This window comes from Etheostoma spectabile, chromosome 1 (genome assembly GCF_008692095.1).
Source record: "Etheostoma spectabile isolate EspeVRDwgs_2016 chromosome 1, UIUC_Espe_1.0, whole genome shotgun sequence".
In the NCBI taxonomy this organism is placed as follows: Eukaryota; Metazoa; Chordata; class Actinopteri; order Perciformes; family Percidae; genus Etheostoma; species Etheostoma spectabile.
In genome coordinates, this window is record NC_045733.1 from 9,818,452 (window position 1) to 9,840,906 (window position 22,455).

The 22,455-nt window shown below is 38.0% G+C and overlaps 2 protein-coding genes across 6 annotated transcripts; one reads left to right on the top strand and one right to left on the bottom strand.

Annotated features, from left to right (window-relative positions):
- The first annotated feature begins 675 nt into the window (after positions 1-675).
- Positions 676-6,339, top strand: ist1 (IST1 factor associated with ESCRT-III). 5 transcript variants are annotated; one of them, XM_032509688.1, is made up of 11 exons: positions 676-802; positions 1,399-1,499; positions 1,647-1,827; positions 1,973-2,060; positions 2,181-2,264; positions 2,365-2,475; positions 2,568-2,756; positions 3,206-3,307; positions 3,756-3,801; positions 4,395-4,577; positions 4,614-6,339. In XM_032509688.1, the coding sequence occupies exons 2-10, from the start codon at positions 1,412-1,414 to the stop codon at positions 4,559-4,561; spliced, it is 1,056 nt and encodes a 351-aa protein (XP_032365579.1). In that variant the 5' UTR covers positions 676-802; positions 1,399-1,411; the 3' UTR covers positions 4,562-4,577; positions 4,614-6,339. The 5 variants fall into 5 exon arrangements, with proteins under 5 accessions (XP_032365579.1, XP_032365602.1, XP_032365573.1 ...); XM_032509711.1 differs by having other exon boundaries at positions 3,795-3,801; positions 4,395-6,339; XM_032509682.1 differs by having other exon boundaries at positions 677-802; positions 4,395-6,339.
- A 2,015-nt stretch (positions 6,340-8,354) lies between these two features.
- pkd1l3 (polycystic kidney disease 1-like 3) lies at positions 8,355-22,451 on the bottom strand. The gene is made up of 23 exons (XM_032508102.1): positions 21,786-22,451; positions 21,041-21,136; positions 20,813-20,838; positions 20,700-20,736; positions 20,521-20,582; positions 20,348-20,410; positions 20,075-20,230; positions 19,878-19,990; positions 19,634-19,757; positions 19,211-19,333; positions 18,297-18,516; positions 17,959-18,140; positions 17,421-17,651; positions 16,589-16,690; positions 15,402-15,580; positions 14,416-14,562; positions 14,131-14,333; positions 12,985-13,172; positions 12,006-12,138; positions 11,247-11,442; positions 10,904-11,123; positions 10,703-10,787; positions 8,355-9,436 (listed from the first exon to the last, which is right to left on the bottom strand). Exons 1-23 carry the CDS (start codon positions 22,111-22,113, stop codon positions 9,390-9,392), a joined length of 3,261 nt encoding a protein of 1,086 aa, XP_032363993.1. The 5' UTR covers positions 22,114-22,451; the 3' UTR covers positions 8,355-9,389.
- Positions 22,452-22,455: the final 4 nt, after the last annotated feature.

Genomic DNA, 22,455 nt, shown 5'->3' on the forward strand with positions numbered 1-22,455 from the left:
AAGAAAAAAGTGTAATTAATTCTTTAGTAAAAAGTACTTAAAGACAATACATTTTTAGAAAACAAAAATTTGACATATGTAACATTCAGTTGAAAAGACATTTCCAAAATGACTGTAAAATTCCTACAAGAACCATCATTTTTTCTTATAAAGGGCATACAAATTATTTTATGAATTTTTAAAATTCCTTTCGGAGTTTTAGAAATGTATGGGACCTCACACTCTTTTTGATGTGAGTGTGTCAGTTGTGTCTGTTGTTCATCAATAGGACTTTTTGGCTAGGGCATTACGCGTAAGCATAGATGTATTAGTAGTGAATGAATCAAAATGTTATACTAATTATGCAGATTTACCCCTCAGAGTTTTATTTTATCACAGGTATTGTATTGGATCATTACAGACAAATTAACATGTAAGCAGCATTTAAAGTAGCTAGTGGAGGTGGAGCTAATTTTTTACTTCTGGGTGGTTTATCCCATGTTTATCTTCATGTTTTAGAGAATGACTGTGTTTTTATGTAAAATCTAAAAAAAAATTCAGCTTGTGCAACAAAACATGGAATATTTTTCTCTGAAATATAATGTAAAAGTAAACAAAAACTACTTTTAGTTGTAAGTAGTAACGGTTCTATTTAAAAATAGACCTCACTGGTTGACTCCTGTTTGACAGAATTATAAAGACCACGCCCCCTTAAGGTAAATTCCCATGATGTCACTAAAGATCATTACGGAAGTGAAGCGGACGACGGAACAGACAGACAGAAACCCAAACAAGTTGGTGTACGTTTCACTGGTATTTACAGGTAAGTAAAATAAACTGTTTATTAAGAGTTCATCGCTTTAAATTTGTACCATTCTTCAAACTAGCTAAAGTGGGTTCAGTTTGTTTCATCAGTTTGTTTTGACTTCTAGCGTTAGAAGCTAGGTAACGTTAGCTAACGTTAGTTAGCGCAAACGATGACAGATCAGACTGCTAACAAAGCAAAGGCTAAAAGTCAGGGTCGGCAACACAGACACCGGGTTTGGTTTCTAAACGTTTAACGTTATATTATAGTGTGGTTTGGTGAAGAAATTAAAAACCGAGAAATGAAATAGCTAGCTAGAAGATAATAACGTTAGGTAGCCGCGTCAGCTGTCGGTCGGGTCAGGCTAAGGCTAACCAATTTGAGCGTTTAAACGTTTAATGGTGCCTTAAAGTGTTCGCGTGTGTTGTATTTGTTATGAGTAGCTAAATCTGCGAAGTCATTCTGTTGTGATGGGTTGGTCATGCTCACATGATCAAGTGATTCATTGGATCAGAGGTGGAGTGGAGGCTAATGGACTAGCTATGTAGGTTGGTTTTGGTTGTATGCTTCCTGTACGTATAGATTCTGCTCCTCTCATGCTCTTCTGTTTATAGATTGTCTATCATCATGCTGGGAGGAGGATTTAAAGCAGAGAGGCTGAGAGTCAACCTCCGGCTGGTCATTAACAGACTCAAACTCCTTGAGAAAAAGAAAAGTAAGTCTTGGGCAGAATAAAAACCCTGGTACTACTCTTACAGTTGATGATGTGAAATAAGTGGGTTCTTGTTTCATTTTTTTTCTGTTTCTCACAACTAATGACAGTTTACCTTTTCTCACTTCCATTCACAAATTTTAATTGAAGCTGAGCTTGCTCAAAAAGCCAGAAAAGAGATCGCAGATTACCTGTCATCAGGTAAGGATGAGCGGGCACGAATCCGTGTGGAGCACATTATCAGAGAAGACTATATGGTGGAAGCCATGGAGATCCTGGAGCTCTACTGTGACCTCTTGCTGACTCGTTTTGGTCTCATTCAGTCCATGAAGTAAGTAATTTGGTCAACGAGGTGAACCATTACCTATATGTACAATGTACATGAATTGATTGTGGGGGTTTCACTTTGCAATTAACTTTATCTCTGGCTGTCATTATGGCCTTTTTTTAAACCCCTTTTCTGTTTCTTCACTTAGGGAACTGGACCCAGGCTTACAGGAGGCAGTGTCCACTCTCATCTGGGCAGCTCCTCGCCTCCAGGCAGAGGTGTCTGAACTAAGAACTGTAAGTACTGTCTAGATATGACATAGTACTGATGGCATTTACAACCATATTGAACAAGTTCTGTCCATTTATTCTTATTATGTTACTCTTGACAGTTTCATCTTTAAATGCTTCTATCAGGTATCTGAGCAGCTATGTGCAAAATATAGCAAGGAGTACGGCAAGCTGTGCAGGACAAACCAGATTGGCACAGTCAATGATAGGGTAGGCAATTTATTCACTGACTGTCTGTCCAAGAATGCAGGAACCTTTAAGCCTAGTAATGTTTCAGCGGCACCTAGTCAAATATCTGATGTGTTTATAGCTGATGCATAAACTGGGCGTGGAGGCCCCTCCCAAGATCTTGGTGGAGCGCTACCTGATAGAGATCGCCAAGAACTATAATGTGCCATATGAACCTGACGCTATGGTCCGGGTAAGACTTAAAAGAATTTGTTATCACTCACTATGAAGGATGAAGTCATGCATTGTTTATTTACCCACTTATCCACCCCTGTCTCCGGACAGCCCGAGGTGTCTCTTGGAGAGGATGCAAACCTGATTGACGTGGACAATGACAAGAAGTCTGGAAGAGGAGGAGGAGGAGGGGGTGGTGGAGGTTTCACTGCTCCCAATGCAGCTATGCCCATGCCCATGCCCATGCCCATGCCTATGCCCATGCCAACAGCTTTCAACTATCCACCTCCCAAAGGAGCGGTAAGAGTTCATTTTCATTTTATAGGAGTAAGCTACATGGATGAAATCTTCAATCACCAGTTTTGGAATTTTCTCTTGAAGCTGTTTCTAACTAAAGCTGCTGGAAAAGAGGTCTATAGATTATCTTCAGTGATTTATTTTTTTAAAATTTTTAATTTGAATAAACAAAGTATGGCCCATTTTATTGTGAAGTAAAGTTCAAATTTTGGGCCATTTCTAAGCTGATAGTCCTTCTCAGCCATGGTCGATTATTGCGTTGAAGATGGTTATTGTGAAGATATGACCGCGTGTCGATGTGAGAAAGATGTAGTTTTACCAGCGATGATGTCACCCAAAATGTGTTGTATCATCTCAAAACAATTGTACTTTCTTATCCTAAAACAGAATTGTGGTTTTACAGTAGTCAACTGCCTCCCTCTGACTTGTACCTGACTGTTGTTTTCCTCCAGGAACCGTATAATGCGCCAGTTGGAACCTACAATAACTTTCAGCACCCCATGGGAGGCGGGCTGCCCCCTCAGCTGCCCTCTTGTCCCCCCACATACGAGTCTGTAAGTGACTGAACTCTTCCCATCCATGCCCCATTCCTGTTCCCACAGATGGACAGACGGACAGGGCAGGGCACCACTCAGGGAAGAGCAGTTCATTTAACATGCTTGCAGTTTTGCCTGTTTTCTACTTATTTATACATATCTCAGAGTAGGCCCAATATATAGTTAGCATGGACCGTTAATACTTACACTAACTACTAACTTTGACTCAATTGTTCTGAGTGGGATTATAATGAACAGATGAGTATTATGTGCATTTTACAGACAGCTGAGGCTAGAAACAAAATCCTCTGTTGTTTTCCCTTTTTATTTTATTTTCTTACTGTTTGTCTTTTTATCTGTATTGTTGAATGAAATTGTTATTTCTTTCTGACCACTAACAAATATAATATTTATTTTATTTCAGTATGAAGGTTGCACAATCTCTTACAAGTTTTCTGTGTTTCAGATTGATGACCTAACTGAAAAACCTTTTGTTCCTTCCCAGGCCGTAGGTAAGTTCTGCCAACGGTTAAAGTTTAAGGTTGCCTATATTCTGTATTTCTAAATGTGTCAGAAATAACTCTATTTAGGGTTACATTTAGCTGAAGACCTGTAAAAATGCCTTTTATTTAAAAAAATAAAAAGGTGGGCACTTTAGTTTTTTAGCAGATGTTATCCAAATAAGAGTAGAGAGTGTATTTGTTGGGAACATTGTGGTATTGATACATTGAAACAATGGAGGTTTGTGTCAGAGAGGCATCACAGGCAATACTATTCTATAAAATTTATTGTTGGTCTGTCTTTTTATAGGATATGATGAATGATGAAGTAGAACACTATAGGTTCTCACTAGATTTATTTTTGAAATACAATTAACACTTCTGTGTAAGCATTTGTCCATTCCTATATTTACATTTCCTGTTGAGTAGTAGTATAGATAGTTCTGCTATTCTGACTTTCCATTATGTGCTTGGTACATTCGCACACAAAGCAATTCTCATTGCCTGTTGGAAAATCACCACAGTTATTTTTTTTTTTACTGTTGTATGAACTGCCAGATATACCGCTACATAAATTGAATTAAATACCATATATTACTCTCCAGGTCCCGGCCCTTCATCTCAGCTATTTGACAACAACGCTCTCCCAGAACTCCCCTCTGTTCCCGACACACTCCCCACGTCCTCCTTCGGCAGAAACACCACAAGTTCGGATGACATTGATTTTGACGACTTAACGCGGCGGTTCGAGGAGCTGAAGAAGAAGACCTAATTGATATCACTGGTCTATACCCCACACACACACAACACACACACACACACACACACACACACACACACACACACACACACACACACACACACACACACACACACAGGCCTGTGCCGTTAACTACGCAGTTCAGAGGCTATGAATCAGATTTGGATAGTTCTCCACCTTCCATGGTGAAGTAATCTTAAATAGATATTAAACAAATATGTATTGTTACCTCATTTGTACAAATATGACCTTGTCAATTAACAGAATTCTCATTTCAGTTGGCAGTACCAGTGACTGCCACATGTTTTAATTTTTTTCTACAGGGTACATAATATATATTCTTACATGAAATCATGTGGGCGTTGGCCGCTGTTCACTCTTCATTTAAGGTCACACTGACTTTTAACATTTCCAATTTGTCAGTGTGATCTACTATTTAACCTAACTTAGATTGTAATTTTTGGGTCTGAGAAATATTTACAGTACATGCCTTGATTTTTACTTTGCACATGCCGTGTTGCTGCGATCTTTACCACTGTCGCTCCGATCTGTCACAGACTAGTCAAACAAGCCCGACTGGCTCCCCCAGTTTGATAAGAATCTGGCATTCACGGTAACAAAGGCTAGAGAGTGTTTCTGAGCTAAGGGCACAATACACAACTATTTTCTTTGCATAAAGGTATAGAGACTGATGGAAGCCATATTTTCAGTGTATTGCGCTGTCATGCAGTTTTGTCACTGTGAAATGGATGTTTTAAAACACTCCCTCTTATCAAGGTTTATTTATGCTAGAAAAAAGTGTATGAGCTCTTCAGCCAAAGCTCAGAGGGACACATGTCAAACCTGTTACAGGGGTACAATGGATGGACATCTGTAATATAATGATATATAGACCTATTTACACAAATGATTAAACTGTAAAGCAAAAAGAGTTTGGTAGTAGGGAGTTGTCCAATATTTGACAAATCTGGTTTTTATAAACAGTATCTCTGAATAAAGTTGTTTTTTTTGCCCCTTTGAATGTCAGTCTTTTCAAATACATGCACCCTCGTATTGTTAAAGTACTTAATTTACAAGCAAAATGTGTGCAGACATGAGCAGCCACACAAAACCTACTTTGATTGATTTAATATACTGTAAATATTGACCCTAGAGGTGATGTGTGTGCATGTGTCTTGTTCTGTATCCGCAACACCACTGCATTTGCCTTAGTCACCATTTCTCATCGGATGCCTTGCCAGTCTGTATTAGGACTATGCATTTGTTGTCCATCAAGACTGGATACATGTTACCTGTATTGGTTTTCAGTTGATAGATTAGACTTTGCTTTTTTAGCTTAGCCCAAAGTTGAAATTTGGGAATTTGATGGCAAAAACACCTGTACTGGCAATAGAGGTTGATTTTTCTATTTCTTGTGGAGAAATGGGAGTGACAAGGTTTTGTTGTCATACAGGCGTGATGCGTCACTGCAACCTAACACCACCCAGCTCCGCTTGCATAGCAAATGGACGATGGCCTTGAATAACGTGATTCAGCAATCTCTGGAAAGCAAATTAAAAAGCTTTCCAGCTGGGTGATAGACTTAGTTTATTGATAGGTTTAACATGTGTTGGATAAAGTAGAGCAAGATTGTTAACACTACAGAACTGTGATCTGCTCGCTGTCTTTTCTATGTTGGATTGTTCTTTCATGAAACATTGAGACAAAATGGCGTCTTGTTGCAAAAAAATATTTTTTTTTCCACTGTATACTAAAACAAAACTTTAATAAAAGATTATTTGGAACTGGAAGCTGTTAAGATTTCTTTTTTTACATTATTTCCTTACAACTCTTCCTCTGCTTTACAATGAGTAATGTGGAATGGTAACCAGCAGAGGTCCTTAGTGTAAAGTGAAATTATTCACTATGTTAAAATATTGAGTAGCAGTGACCTACAACAAGCCTCTAGTTATAAAGTGGATTATGTATCGATGTTTTTTTAATTTTTTATTTCAGATCAGATTTTTACTTTCTTCATGGATCTTAATAACTGTCTTGACAACCCTGCATCATATTGAGACACATTCTACCAGCTGACCTCTAACTGTATGAAGATAAACTCATACTTAACCATTTCTTTAAGAGGACACAAGTAAGGGCTGCTGGGAAGGTGGTGATAGTGGCAACTGTTAGCATTCAGACTATTACCTATTAACTTTTGGAGATAGATAAATAGCTTGAAAGGTGAGATAAATCGGCAGTTCTGTTGAGTTTGTAGAGGTCATTGCATATGCAAAATGTAGCACAAGAGGCATTTGGAAATTAAATTTTGGACAATATCCACAAGCATAAGAGACTGAAGAGTGAGGCTGAAAGCTGGGAGGGTCTTTTTTTTTTTAGACATAGTTTTTTTGTGTGGATTCTTCATTAGTCTTACAATCAGTATTAAATGTCTGTAAAAAGACAAGTCAGTGTCTGACTGAGAAGAGAGTATATTTTACTCAATACAACTATAATGGTGGTTCAAATACTGGTGGTAGGGCGGGAAGACTCAAAGTCTAGTGTTTGCTAGTCTATATCAATAACAGAAGTGTGTTCAACCTACACAGGAACAAGAGACTAAGGGATAATGTTAAGGGATAATGTAGAGCGAGGAGGTCGTTATAGCGAATACAACCCGAACAAGGTGATCAGGACGCTGACGCGAAGCAGATGTATAATTTAAATACATGTACAGTATATTTAAATTATTTGGGTTGACTTTTTAATGTCCAAAAGGGGAACATAACTTAAATTAGGAATTCCAACATGTTATTTTCATGGCCTAGAAAAAGTTTAATTGATATTTGTGAACATGAGCTACTTTCTATTGAGCCAGAAACCAGAGAAGTAAGTATTTGGCCTGTGATGTCCTCAAGTATAATGTCTGGAGCTGCTTCATACACAATGAATGAGAGCATAATTTAGAGAATATTTTTTGGACCTACATCATGTTTGTTTTCTTTTTGTTTTTTACCCAAATTAGCAACATTCTATTCTCATTTCATAACAGAAAGTGTACCCATACAAGAACATTCCCCTCTTAGACTCTGTCGTCTATAACATCTTTCCCAATTCATTGTCTATGGAGCAGTTCCATACGTCATACTTGACGGCATTACAAATTTGATCTTTAGCACTTACTTTGGATTTGGGAGAGAACAGTTCATGTTTACTAACATTTTTGGACTGTCATAGACCATAGGAATAGCATGTCTTGCATCACAATGTCACATAGATGATCTTTGATCTAATGAGTTTTGCAGCTTTTCTTTACTAACAAGCTACCGGTATTCATTGTTAGCTTAGACTACACAGCAGTATGATGTCATACCCTTCTTTTTATTCGGTGAAGGTGTGTATCAGCCAATTACTTTGACATGAATGTGGGTTGAGCAACTCTGCTGGAGTGCTGTGAAGAAAAATTATACAACATGCACCCAAAAGGTTCTAAACAGAATGTACAGCTACTTATGATGAAGCTTGGTTTATCTGAAAGGTTATCAGGAAAAACAACATATATTGAATTAGTAGTCTCATTCTTTCTCCCATTATCTGGTATATTTAGGTAAGGTAGTGGTTTTATTTTTGATCTTTAAAAATCCCTATATATTTATCCTGTAATTCATTATAGATGCATACATATATATTCTTTATATAATAATAGTGACAGTGAAGCACAAAACATTGATTTTGACAGTTTACAGATTCATCAGCTACTTCAGCTCTTTCAGTTATAAGTCACTAATGGATTGAATGCATTAAGCTATTGAATAATAAAGACAATAAAGATCTGTTTATTCAAGTTCACACAAACAATACATACAATTAATGAAAAAATAAATAAATCAGTGATTAAATAAAGTACAGGAGGTCTAAGACAGGGCATTAAAGCATCTCTACACCCGCTTGTATTCCCAAACCAAAAGCATAAACTTTAATGTAGTTAGTTCTGCTACATCAATCATTCAACAGGACAGGCTGAACTGCATAAAAGTAGGCTTGTAAGACGAAAATTCATGACATGCACCTTCAGCATGTATTACAGTGACATGAAGCTTAAAAAAGTGGTTAATTAATAATCAGCTCCCACTTGTCAAATATATTACACAAAAGCACCTTCTCACTCTTCTAAAAGCTGTAATACAATAGTACGTCTAGTCATGTTGACAGCAGTGGGCTGTGGCTGATGTCTTTGAATGCCGTCAATTTTTTAAAGTTGATATTGTAGATTGTATACACATTTTTTATGAAGTATATCTGAAAGACATTCAATAATTCTAGCAGGGCTTCTATTCCATAACTTGTTAATTATATTTACTTTATGAATTTATTGAAGACAGTTTACTCTCAAAATACCTCAAAGAGCTCATGATAGGTCTTACAGGTCTTACAGTTCTTGATATTTAAAGGTGCTTCAATGTCTCTTAAAGCTCTAAATGGAGTCTACTGATTGTGTGTGTTGACATGAATTGAAGTAAAGCAACCAGAAATTTTCTTTACATATACATCATCAAGGATAGTAAGTTACTTGGAAAAAGCAACACTTTGATATGCTAGAACAACAGTTATTTAATTACTCATTTACTCTAACTCACCTTTCCGGCTTTGGAAATTCTGTATGTGTGTGTGTGTGTGTGTGTGTGTGTGTGTGTGTGTGTGTGTGTGTGTGTGTGTGTGTGTGTGTATGTATGTATGTATATCCAGACAATTAGAACTAATAATAAGTGCAAAATAGTGTTGAAGAAGTGAGGATGAGGGTGCCATGGATGGCAGCTGTGACTGTTGGTGAAGACAGCTTATCTGGCTAAATACAGCTTTCTCACAGTGTGTCCCTGCCAGAGTACCGTCTACACTTGTCTTGTTGCTCTGTTAAATAGAGAAGAAGTGCAGTAAGACTCTCAGTACTTTACTGCTCTTTAACTGAAGGAAGAATGCACTGATACACTTAAGGAAAAAAAAGTCACTCGGGAGAAGCAGGAAACTAAAAGGATCAGTAGTTTATATTTGTCAAAGCAAATATTTTTACTATTTCACATGCATCATTACATCAGAGCTCTCTGCAGTCAACCTGAAACAAAATGGAATGTATACCTCTGTCTGCTTAATGAATTATGAATAGGTAGTTTGGACTAAAAAAAGTTATGTGATAAATCTTGCAATCCAGCATCTCACATTTTATCATAAAAGGCAGCATATTTACTCTGGAGTGTTTGCTAGTTTATAAAACTTTAGTTGTCACAGATATTATATATTTACTCTATTATGAAAGTTTTTGTTGCGAGTGACAAGCTTGTAAGAAGTTTGTTAAAGCAAATAAAATGTATTGGAGCTACTTAATTATTCCCCTTAGGTTTACAGTGTTATTTAAATATTATTATAATTCTGGAAAAGCTGTTAAACCTGCATTAACTGAAATGTTATCCACTTGGGGGCAGCAGAAACAAACTGTGAAAACGACATATAACTTTTAAGTTGTCATGGCAAAATGTTTTAGCAACGTCTTACAGTTGCTTATTTACACATACAGCAGACACGGAGCAACTTGTTTGAATGTAAGTCTATTATTCACTCTGTTTTAGCTCGGTTTTTGGTCTCCACCAACTCCTCAGGTAAATATGTGGTTCTTTAACAGATAAATGCTCCACTGTGTTCACCAACTAGTTGCTAACTCTGCTGTTTGGTGCTGAGCCGGTAGCGTACAGTGGGTTACGTTACCTGTTATATTCGTAAATAACACTTTGAGAGTGAACAAAAACAATTTAGGTTTGGGCTGTCAAACCAAGATAATGCCTTAAAAGACAACAACTAGAGCCGAGCGGAACTACAGAGGTGGGTGATAATTCTCTGTTGGTTTGGAACAATCAATATTTTACGTTAACAATGCATCAACTACAGTACTCAGTTGATGCATCGTTAACGTAAAATATTGATTGTTTCAGGTTTAAGGATAATGAAAAACTAAGTACTAAACATTGCAGGTATCAGAAGAATACTGACAACATAAAAGACAAAGAAAAGACACACATAATGCATGACACATTGTAGCAGACATGACATTTTTGAACACAGCACTTATTACACAGTATTTCACCAACAGCACCTTGTTCTGGTAACAGATAATGGTTTTCTTACCTAACTTCACCTGCTCAATTTCTTCAGACTCCTCAACAGCTACAGGTTTCAGCAGCAGGGCAAAAAACACAGCAACGCCTAGAACCTGTGAACAAAACAAGTTACAAGAAAGAAAATTATCTTAATTGTAGTCATATTATCCTTTATCTAGTGTGGCATGCTGGAAATAATTTAGTTTAAGGTTTTTCCGTCTTTACCCACCTTGAGAGGCTGCAGTATAAAGATGCTCTGGAACAGGGAGAGGCCCAAAGACATGACCCACTTGATTGACTTTTCTTTGCCATAATCCAAGCCATACACCAGGGTGAAGAAAGTGGATACTCCACTGATGGACACCAACAGGAACCAACCCAGGAACACACACCACCAGGGCAGCCAGCAGCTCGCCGCCTTCTTCTTCTTCTTCTTTACGGGAGGCGGGCTGGGCCAAGGACAAGGAAGGAATGAGAGGAAAACGCACACAATGTTCCAGTCAAATAAAACCAAAAAAGACTATATACAAAAATTTTAGTTTTAATTTCTGTGTGTTGGCTGGAGTGCTGACCAATAGGACAAGTGGCTACTGAAGACCATCTCCGCCTTGCGAACCAGCAGGTTGGTGAAGTTGAGGGTCTGCTGGTACTCCTGTGGACTCGGGAAGTGCTTTTCATCCAGTTTCTCCAGGCACATCAGGAGGTGGCAGAGACCAGCCAGAAGGAACTTGCTGCAGTACACCCAGTGGGGGTCACTCTCACTCACCCCTTTGACAGGATTACATACAGCCCAGAATGCCATCACATTTTCTCTGCACAGCATATACATTCTAATAATCACTAGTGCACCAAATCACATCTTCTTTTATAAATTAAGGTATGTATTTGTGACCTGTGTTTTTAAGATTCACATCTTCAGTAGAAATTATTGAGCTTGGAGCTGAGAGCAACAGACAGGTTGGGGAAGTTGGAGAGTGTTCAGAGACTCACTCTGTTGGTGTGGCCCTTAATGGAATATATATGTGCCCTATAGGACGCTGTCATGCTTTGTTTGGGTCCAAGCCTGCATCCCTAGACCATGCTCTAATTGCATGTCTGTTTAATTTAAGGACCACTTTGGTGTGACTTATTCACAAACTTGCCCTATCTTAGCCCTTTTGGATTTTTTTGTTTATGTATATTGTTGTTCTGGTTATTTGTCCTTTTATGTACAGTAAATGCACATTAAATTTGAGTTTGTTTCAGTCTTTTTACCTTGATTGTAGACCAGGCTAACAAGCGGTAGTCAATGTTAATTTACTGTGAAAAAATTCATAAAATAAAAAAAACACCTTGCATAAGCTGGATGAATTCATGCACCCTTTCCAAGGCAAGGTAGAGGTCAGTGGTGGACTCCAGCCTGTGCATCTCTGACATCTTGTTTTTTGGATTACTGCTCACCAAAGAAATCACCTTCTCTGTGTCCTAGGGAAGTTTGAGGGATGCACAAAAAATACAAAATGCTATATGTCAATTGTTTGATCAAAACACATGAAAACGTAAGAGTAAATATTTTACAGTATAAAGGTCAGCAGAAGTTAAAGCCACACAGGTCACCTGCAGTAACTGCAACGTAAACTGAATGAGAAATGTTACTTGGCTTACAAGTTCAGTGATGTGGAAAATGCAATTCATCAGGGGATTGCACAAATCACTATCTTAGAAATCCAGAACCAAATCCAAAAGGATTAAGGGTCTGGCATTGAGTAATGAAAGTCATCCATCTCGAGGGGCGGAACCAAGCATGCATTTGAAAATCTGACTGCACGCATTTGGATAACACTATGACCAATCACAGCAATTAATTCATGGGGTGATGTATCCAGAACCCCATACACTTAGCTACCAGCGGAGCTAACTGGTAGATTAGACTCATGCCGTATCCGGTCTACAAAACAGCAAAAACGTCCTTGCAACGGAACGATTCGAGCGCAGTCTTCTGTTCCTCTTTTAGATAAAAACCCAAGTCTAACTTGTTCATTGTAGCGGCCAAAGCCGTTTCAAACAACTGGGGTTCATCCTTAACCATCTTGCAATGTTTACTCATCAGTTTAGCTTGCTTCTGGCCCACTTATATCAGATACACCAATGTGATTGGTGCAGCACGGATACAAGTGCATAGTTAATGAGCAACATTACTCAATGCCAGAGTAACTTGCTGAGAAAATTCAAATTGTGCTCTCGCGAGAACTCTGGATTTCCAAGGTAACAAATCACACAAAAAAGTGCTAAACAGTCACACCTGTATAGATTATGTCATGCAAAACACACCTTCAGAATAGTTGGTATGTTAACAGCAGGGGGTCTCAAGTTCTCCTCAGAGTTGCCTTTTTGAGAGTTTGAAATCACGCGAGGTCTGATGCTTCGGAAGATGGTGATGATCAGGATGTTGATTGGAAACATGAGAAAACCACTTTGTACCCCCACCATGAGCTCCTGCCAGGTGATCTGCAATGAACCTGGAGATCCAACAAAAACAAGGACACAGTGTCAGTGATGAGAAGCAACTGAATTGGTTTCATGGCTCTCTTTAACCTAATTAAAGCTCTGATGAAGTCTGTGTAGTACCTGCCCAAGACCAAATGGCAAACTGACAAAGTTAGTGATGACTGGTGAAAATTGTGGAGCGTTTGGCTTAAGGGGCAGATATTTCACTTTAGGAGTAACGCAGTGAAGGTCATCAGCTCAGGCAGCTTTCTGTTTGCCTCCGACCTCACTAGAGATGAGTGTTTAAATACCAACCAGCTGATTTTAAAAGAAAACAAAAAGACGTTTAGATCCGCAGATGTAAAGTATCTACTGCAATTTTTACACTCAATTTATGAGGACAATGTACATTAATCCACATTTCTGTAAATGTGTCCTTGTTAGCCAGCCAGCTAATTTTAACTGTAGTCCTAGTGACCTAGCATCCATTTAAATTGCATGCAATTTATCTTTACTTGTACTATCTTATACTGAATACTGACCTTTACCAGTGTGTTATTGTATGTATATAAGTCTTTCATTTAAAAGGGGGCTTGAGTTGCTTCCTTTGGAGATAATACATTATATCAAGAGAAAACCGACAGCCAATTGACTTGATTCTCAATTACTTCCTCCCCTATAGCTTGGAAATTGGCTCCTACCTTTTCTCATTTCATTCAAAACTTTGAGACTTGAAGAAAGCCTTTCATTATATTACAATTTATATGTATGTTTGGTTTTATAATCAATACAATGACTTTCTTATAAAACTGTAGGTTTGTTGTGTAAGTGATCTTTTATTCTAGAAACATCTTTAGACACCTACAACACAATTATTAACAACAGTGATGAAATTAACATAGATATTATCTTTCCCTCTTGAATGAAACCTTGCACTGCAGGTCAGGAAACAAATCAGCAGCTAAAATAATCAAAGACTCCACAATTCACCAATCTTGAAGACTATTGGCGAGTTCGCATCCATGGGAATGCTCCAGAAGGCGATATTGATGGCCATGGTGCAGAGGAGCAGGCTCATGCAGCAAGAGACCCTCTGGGCACGTGTGAACGGACTACGTGAGGGAGGATCTACTATGGACACCCAGATGTGTTCATCCCTGAAGCCAGTCGATGTTCTGCTATGGAAAATATTCCTGGCAAAGAAAAACAGAAACCCATAATGACACTTCCTCAAGAGCTGAATTTGTTTATTTTAGCAATGTAAAGTGGTCTGACCTGAAGCTGGCAATCTCGTTGTTCTTGGCAGCATTGAAGGTTTTCTTTGTCATGTTGTCTCCATGGTCAGCACTCAACCAGCAGTTACAAAAGAAGTGAATCACATGTCGTGTTTGGAGGTCTTGTACGGTCACCTTGCTTATATACCTTATTATAAGGGCAATTCAAAAGACAACAAACATTAAAAGGTTTGCCATATGAGTAATTTTATGTGACGAATGCAGATGTTAGATACTATTTAAGCTACACTGGTAACTTTGCAAAAAGGGAGTAGCAAATGGCAGCAAATTTAGAGAATTTATATACATATTATGCATGGTATGTATTTTATTTTTAAATTTCCATTCATCACTTACTGTACGGATGGATTACTTGACTGTGGGCGAAGCTAATATTAAAGATAGCATCAACCTCTGATACATTGGTCATATTGAAAGTACTACAGTACTGCATATTGCCCAATTTACTTTCTATATTAAATAGCTCAGATTTATTCCCCTCAAAGTGTGTGTATGTGAAGAGTATGCTGAGAGTGGTATTTAATAAAAAGTTTTAACAAAGAGTAATAAATGATGAGACAGGCCTGTCATTTCAAAGTGTCACTGTGAAGAAGCCAGCAAGATGTCCAGCAGAGATGCAATAAAAGCTACCTGTACACAGGTCTACTGTAACAACCCTGTTTACAGCTTCACAATGACACACACCTATAATTCACATGTCCAGTGTAGAGCTAAATAAATGTAAGCATAAAAAAACTACACAACTATGTAAATTTCACGTCAAGATACAACCTAAAAAAAAAAGTTAACTTAATTTGTACTTGTTTTAAAACAAATCATGCCATTTTCAGAAAGCTGCCATGGACAACTATGGGAAATTAGCGTTTTTGTATATCTGAAAGACAAACTTAACTTCTTTTATTTTTATGGGAATCACTGTGCACTGGCCTGAAATAGTAGTACATTTATTATTTGCTTCTCTAGTACCATGATGGGCGACCTCCAGAGTTGTCGTGCTGCAGCCTGAGGTTTCGTACTTCGCCCAGTGGGTAGGGGGTGGCCAACAGAAACATATCCACAGCTCCTCTCTCAAACACAGGTTTCTCAGGATCTGTCAGGATGTGTATGTCACTCTCGCCATCTGAGCCAATCAACTTCACTGTCACCTGAATGACAGCACAACAAACAGATGTAACAGCACTGTGTTCATACATCAGTGACCTGAACCAAGATTGTGCAAAGGACCACACTTTAGTGTCATAGTTTAGTCCATTTACTATGAATTGTGTATACTTGACATAACTTCCAGGTTATAGTTACTAATCAGTGCATTTTTAATATTTTAAAACTTGATTTAAAAAAATACATTTTTACATTTACATTTTTTTATAATCACCCCACATTGTTGCCATTCAATGTATTCACATTCAGTTATTACCTCTCCATATCTCTATACAAGTATTATTGTATGTGGCTGGGTCCAGCATTCTGATGCATTTAGGTGTTGGTGGGAAGTTTGAACATCAAAGACTTGTGAGTTGGCCCAAAACAAAGACAGACTTTAAAATTGTAACTCTGTACTTTTTTTTTTTTAAGATTATTTTTTGGGCATTTTAGGCCTTAATGGACAGGACAGTTGAAGTTATGAAAGGGGAGAGAGAGGGGGAGTGACATGCAGCAAAGGGCCGCAGGCTGGATTCGAACCCGGGCCAGCTGCGTTGAGGAGTAAACCTCTATATATGGGCACCCGCTCTACCAACTGAGCTATCTGGGTGCCCGTAACTCTGTACTTTAGGGTTTATCCCAGTTTATATTCTCCTTTTCACAATGGCTATGTTTGTTTGTTGCCTTCTGGATTCAATTTTATGAGAACATTCATGTGAATGCAATGCTATTCAGTTAAACTGGAATGGTGTGGCTTCCCTCATCAAAGATTTAAAAAAATATCCATGCTTTCAATACACAAAAAATGTTCAACATCAACTATATTCATATTCGAGCTTGAAGAGAACCAAGTCTGAGAAGTAGGAGTTAATTCATGAATCTCAAGTATACACAATTTGTTGTAAACAGGCTTAAACATACAGTATGGATCTTTAACTCAAGATGTATGGTAACAGCTTACAATAGTAAATAGAAACAAACCATAATTCTGTCAATAAAAGAAGACTAACATTGGCGGTGGTCCCAGCATTCTTGCGGTGGCCAGTTTGGACACCGATCAGATAGTTGTATTGAGCGCCTGGGTGGTTGTCTTCCAGTAGAGTCATCTTCCTCTGATAGTTCAACATAAAACATGTTGGTTCATAAACAAGAATGTGTTGGCAGGTGGAATGAATATGAAGAGTTTAGTTTCCAAACAAAATATCCACCATTCCAAAAAAAGGACATTTATGGCTTAATGTTTGGAGACAACACACTTAAAAATAGTTCATAATTAACAAGAGAATATGCATTTTTCTAATGTGGCTTGAAGATTACTTGTATACATATACTAAATAGATGGTAACATTGGACTGTGGGTTAAAACCAGGGGTGGAAAGTAACTATTTACTCAAGTACTGTACTTTAGTACAATTTTGAGATACTTGTACTTTATAAATACAAAGTATAAATCAACTAATAAAATATTATATATGTGTATTATCATGATTAAGTAACACTGCAGGATATGAGAAATTAGTCTCAGCTATACCAGCTGCAACATTAATGATGCTTACACTTTGATGCATTAATACTGTAATCTTGCAATATAATATATATTCTTCTAAAATGGGCCATTTTGCAAAATGAGTAATTTTACTTTTTGTACTTTACATTTTGATACTAATACTTACGTAGGCTAATTTTACTTTAGTATGATTTAGAATAAAGGATTTATTCTTACACTGTGGTGTTGTTACTTTTACTTAAGTAAAAGATCTAAGTACTACTTCTATCACTGGTTGAAACATCACAAACACACATACAAAGGACGTCTTATGAGAGCTGTTAAGAGAGACTGACCTTAGACCGTGCCCTGCGGTCGGCATAGCAGGCCCATAGCAGAGTGACCAGGTAGAGCCCGTAGAAAGCACACAGCAGTGCCAGCACCACATAATTTTGAGACAGGGTGGAAAACAGCTCTGCTGTGCGAGAAAGGTCTACGTAGTTTGGCATCACAAAAAAGGAGCTCCCAAAGAGGGTGAGGTGGTTACAAAGACACTGTGTTTGTTCTGGAGTGCTTTTGTCCCCCACCTAAGATGAAAGACAGCACATCACTTTCTGATATGGAACTACTTCTCTCTTTGCTTTCATGTTTAATTGCATTGCTAAGTCATTAATTATTCTCATTTGTGCATCTGTCTAGCTTGGAGATTGTGATTATTTCTTAAAATGTCTGTAATTCTATTGTATGTCTTGTATCTTTATGTTCAGGAACCCAGGAAGACCAAAGGCACGTGTGTGCTTATGATAGCAATCCTTAAATAAACTAAACTAAACTGGTGCTACTAGAACATTTCTGCACATGCAGGGCCTAAACAGTATCCAGGTGGAAACTCACCTGGCAGCCCTCGGTGCTCCATGTCTCATTCTCTATGTTCCAGTACATGCACTTGCTCATAAAAGAAGTGATCTTCAGCGTCAGGCCTGGCTTCCAAGGGGAATTGAAGAGTCCAGCGTCAACATACCAGGCTCCAGGTGTATGCCGTAACATCTCCGGGGTTATCATCCAGTGACAGTCTCCTGTTGCAGAAATCAGCCAACATATGACTTCATAATGCAAAACCAATATACAGATAAAATATTGTCTTTCCTATGCTAAACAGTGTTACAGGAACTCAATGACTACAGAATCAAAGGCTAGGGTGTGCAGCAATGCCTGCATGTAGTGACAGTTACTTGTTAGGTTCAAGGTGGTTTTGCTGCTGAAATATGTATCGTTAGGAGGTGACCCTTGAGACAACCTAAGAACCAAGGATACATTAACACTGGACTCCACGCGGAAGAAGATGGTCATGTCAGTGTCTGAGACATTGAGATTGGTCAGTGCTTTTGTGTCTTTCTCCAACACAATGGTACTGTTGATCGGTATTGAAGGATTTGGATGAGGCAAAAAGATCTAGAAAACCAGAGAGAGCAAGTTAGTATTACTAAAAAATATCTCAATCAACCAAAAACATAACACTGAATCAAACTTTACATTGGAACAAATATACTTATTTACACAATTAAGACAAGGTATTTTTCCTCTAAACTATAAAATTGTATAAGCTCTTTTGAAAATGGGAGTTTCATTTTCTTACTACAATAATTAAAGATTATCAATATTTCCTAAAAAGGCAAAAAAATATCTAATTTAAAACAGATGTGGGTACCCTATTCCTGAATGGAGTTTTTTCAAATACATTAAACAAAGGATGTGACCAAGTTTTTCTGCTCAATTTGAAACAGCAAATTCTTCTGTTTTGGGTTTTTTATGTCACTGCTTTCTTCACTGTTGATCTGGCAAAGGTTAGTGCTCTGATAAACAAGATGTCACTAGCTGTTTCTTACACCAGCCAGCAAGGAGCTTCACTCTGTGCAGTCACTCTGATGAACCTTTCTAATAAAACTGTCTGTTTCCTGTTTCATGTGACATGTCCATCTCAACTCTGCCAATTTCAAAATTGCACTGACTGACTCTATGGATTTACCATTATCTTAAATTGTCGTATTGTTCTGCACATTTTCACATTTGCTTACCACCTCCATTCAAAAAATAGCACTATAGTACAAATGCCACAAATTATACCCAGTTCTCAAATTGGTTGTACCTCTATCATCTCTGTCAGGTTTGCCAGCTTTATGTCTGATTCTCCATTACTAAGTAAAAGGCTGCAAACAGTTCCTGAGATGGTGTGATTAGACGGATGAGGATTCTGAGGGAATGCAGCCATCTAAAAAGGAGAAAAGCTCTGCTGAAAAGACTGTAGATGATAACAAAGATGCAAAAAACACATACACAGGAAAATAGCACACACACACACACACACACACACACACACACACACACACACACACACACACACACCACACACACACACACACACACACACACCACACACACACACACAACACACACACACACACACACACACACACACACACACACACACACACACACACACACACACACACAACACACACACACACACACACACACACACACACACACACACACACACACACACACACACCTGAGCAATGATTGTGCCTTTTGTTCCAAGCTGAGGCTGAAGAGCTGCAAATGAGGGGAGTTCGATGAACACACCATCTTCCTTTGAACCCAGCACAGCATTGCCGAGGTCAGCAGGTGTGTAACTGAAAGGAGGGAAATCAAATTTAGAATATATTGTATAGCAGTTTTTAAACATACTTGCTGCCATTTGTATATGGTTAGAAATTGCATACCAGAAATACCAGTTGAGCAAAAATACCTACGTGCTCTGATAGATGGTGCCTATTGGGTGCCTGATGACAATGCTCTGTTTGGTTGCTACACCAACCAGCATTGAGACTGTCCGAAAGATTTCAAAGACCTCCTCAAACAAAGACTGGAGAGGGGGGGGGGGATGGAACATCACCAAAGTGTAACAGCCATAATGATGACAAAAGTTAAATGCTGTCAGAGTACTCACGGTAGGGTTCGGGTTAGTCTGGATGTCACATTTGTTCATTGACAGAAGGAGGATGCCAGTGCTACAGTTGATGATGTGACTGATAGTGTCGTTTTGCAAAACAAATTCTTCAGGAAGGATTTTAACGGCATTCAACAAATACTTAATGAATTTGTCCTGAGAAAGGAAAAACAGACATTCATTGTATGCGCCATGACTTAATCTCTCAGAATACAAAAGGTGAACAATGCAACAACAATAATGCAACACTTTCCATGAAGTGAAGGGACCCACCCGGTTGTCGTTTGTCGGCTCCCCTGCTGTCGTTTCCATTCGCAGTAGTTCTGCATCTGCTTCCTGTCTCAGATAAACAGCACTTGTGAACTTTGAGGTATAATTATATTCATTGGTTTTCATGATTTGTGGGTCAAACAGTCTGTATGTGAAATTAATGAGGCATCTCTCACCATGAGAAATGTGACAATGTTTGTAACTGACAAAGCCATGGCATTTACATCTCTTTTGGGTCCTGAAATCAAAGTGTTTTTGAGATGTAGAGAAAGAAGGAAAGGCAGATCCACATCCCACTTCTTACATTACCCACTTTTATTGTTGATGAGACACATAATGTTTCAATTCAACTTACGAGATCTGGTTGCAGGACTAGACACCATTGTGCTCTGCTAAGAAAACAAGAACAGGAAAATTGAGTCTGGATGTTTATACAGCTTCCTACTGACTGTGAAAAGTATCTCTTACCTTTGTGTTTGAAGAAGACCTCACATCTTAAAAACAAAAAGGAAACATTGAACAAACAGCATATTGCATATAAAGTGAAATTAAAAGAATAAAACTGTAATAAACTTCACTCAGTTGTTATGAATGCAAGAGAAGAAAGGAAGACAGAGACAGAGTAAAAGGAAAGAAAAAGGTAAAGAAGGACGGAATTTAAGTAAGTAATTTAAGTAAATTTAAGCTGTTGCATACTGTGGGTGCAGAGGAAGCCTCGTCTCTGTTTGCAGTCCGATGTTTTGATGAGCTTAAGAGGATTTAGCTTCATGTACCTGCACTTGTCAGCATTTACTGTTTTGCCAAAAAAAAAAAGTGTCAACACGTCATCAGAAAAGCTTAATTTTTGGGACATTGCTTTGAGCTACAATTGCATTACCCTGTACCCAACAAAGAGAAAAACAAGTAGGCTGCAACTATTCATTAATCTGTTATTTTTCACTAATCAACTAGTTTGTAAAATTTGAAAAAAGAATGTAAAAAAAAGTATTGTAAAGTCTTCAAATTGCTTCTTTTGGCTAACCAAAAAAATCCCACAACATATTTATTTTGTGATATATATTAATGATATAATGCAAACAAATGCAGCAAATCCTTATATTTCACGAGCTGGAAGCAAGAAATGTTTTATCCACAACAACAAAATTGTTGCCCCCTAAATTTCTGATAGTTTTGTGGTATTAGTGAATTCAGGTGTACTTAATTTTCTTTGAAATATTGAATAACCTTTAGTCACAAGGCCTCTAAAAACTACTCAAATAAAAAAACTGGAAAAAATGCGTGCTTGAGCTGTCCACCACTCTCCATGTAAAGATTGTGACAGGAGGTCTCAAACATACAGTATACTGTTTAATTTCAATGATCACAAGTGAAAAACACAATAAACTGTAAAAAGAAAAATACAACTAACAAAGGAAGTGCAATGTTTGTGTATTTTACTCACATAAAGTAGGTTCCTGTTTTTGCCTTTGGACCTCCTCCCCTAGCCACCAGGTCAAGTTGCCGGTGTTTTTCTCTCTGGTGATGTTCTTTAGGAACATTTTTATCGGGCTGTTCATCACCTTCAGGAGCTCCCCTCCTCGCTTTTCACAGCTGCTCCTGGCTTGGGACCAGGTTTTAGATCCCCCAACAAACTCAAAACAGACATTTCTGAAGACAAATTCACAATGCGCAAGGGAGTAATTTCCTGTACAGGCCTCAGACTTCTCTGGTAAAGATAGAAATCCAACTGATATCCATAAAAAGACAGATGTTAGGAGTAACATGCCCATAGTTATAATAATGTACAGAGCTAAAACACAAAATGCTGCAGGATCTGTTGCTGGAGCTGAGCAAGATCACTTCCGTCTGTCACATGGAAATCAGAGAGCTTTCTCCAGAAAAACTCTGCATATGTTCTTAATACATTAGGAAAATCACTGCAGACACTCAAACAAGATGCAAAGTAAAGTTGGCCTCACCAAAGGTCACACATCTGAACTTGCCGTACTGACCAAGGAAATGTTTCAACATTTTTGTTAACATGAAAAACATACTGTATCTTATCATCATATGTATTACAGTGATTTCTCATTAAAACAAACCTCTTATTCTCCAACTAAATCACCCTTAAT

Coding starts and splice junctions, on each gene's coding strand:
- ist1 (XM_032509688.1), top strand. CDS start 1,412: ATGCTGGGAGGAGGATTTAAAGCAGAGAGGCTGAGAGTCAACCTCCGG. Junction 1,500..1,646: donor ACTCCTTGAGAAAAAGAAAA/GTAAGTCTTGGG, acceptor TTTTAATTGAAG/CTGAGCTTGCTCAAAAAGCC. Junction 2,265..2,364: donor TTGGCACAGTCAATGATAGG/GTAGGCAATTTA, acceptor ATGTGTTTATAG/CTGATGCATAAACTGGGCGT.
- pkd1l3 (XM_032508102.1), bottom strand. CDS start 22,113: ATGGGCATGTTACTCCTAACATCTGTCTTTTTATGGATATCAGTTGGA. Junction 21,137..21,785: donor AAAACAGGAACCTACTTTAT/GTGAGTAAAATA, acceptor TTGGCAAAACAG/TAAATGCTGACAAGTGCAGG. Junction 16,691..17,420: donor ACCGCAGGGCACGGTCTAAG/GTCAGTCTCTCT, acceptor TTGAACTATCAG/AGGAAGATGACTCTACTGGA.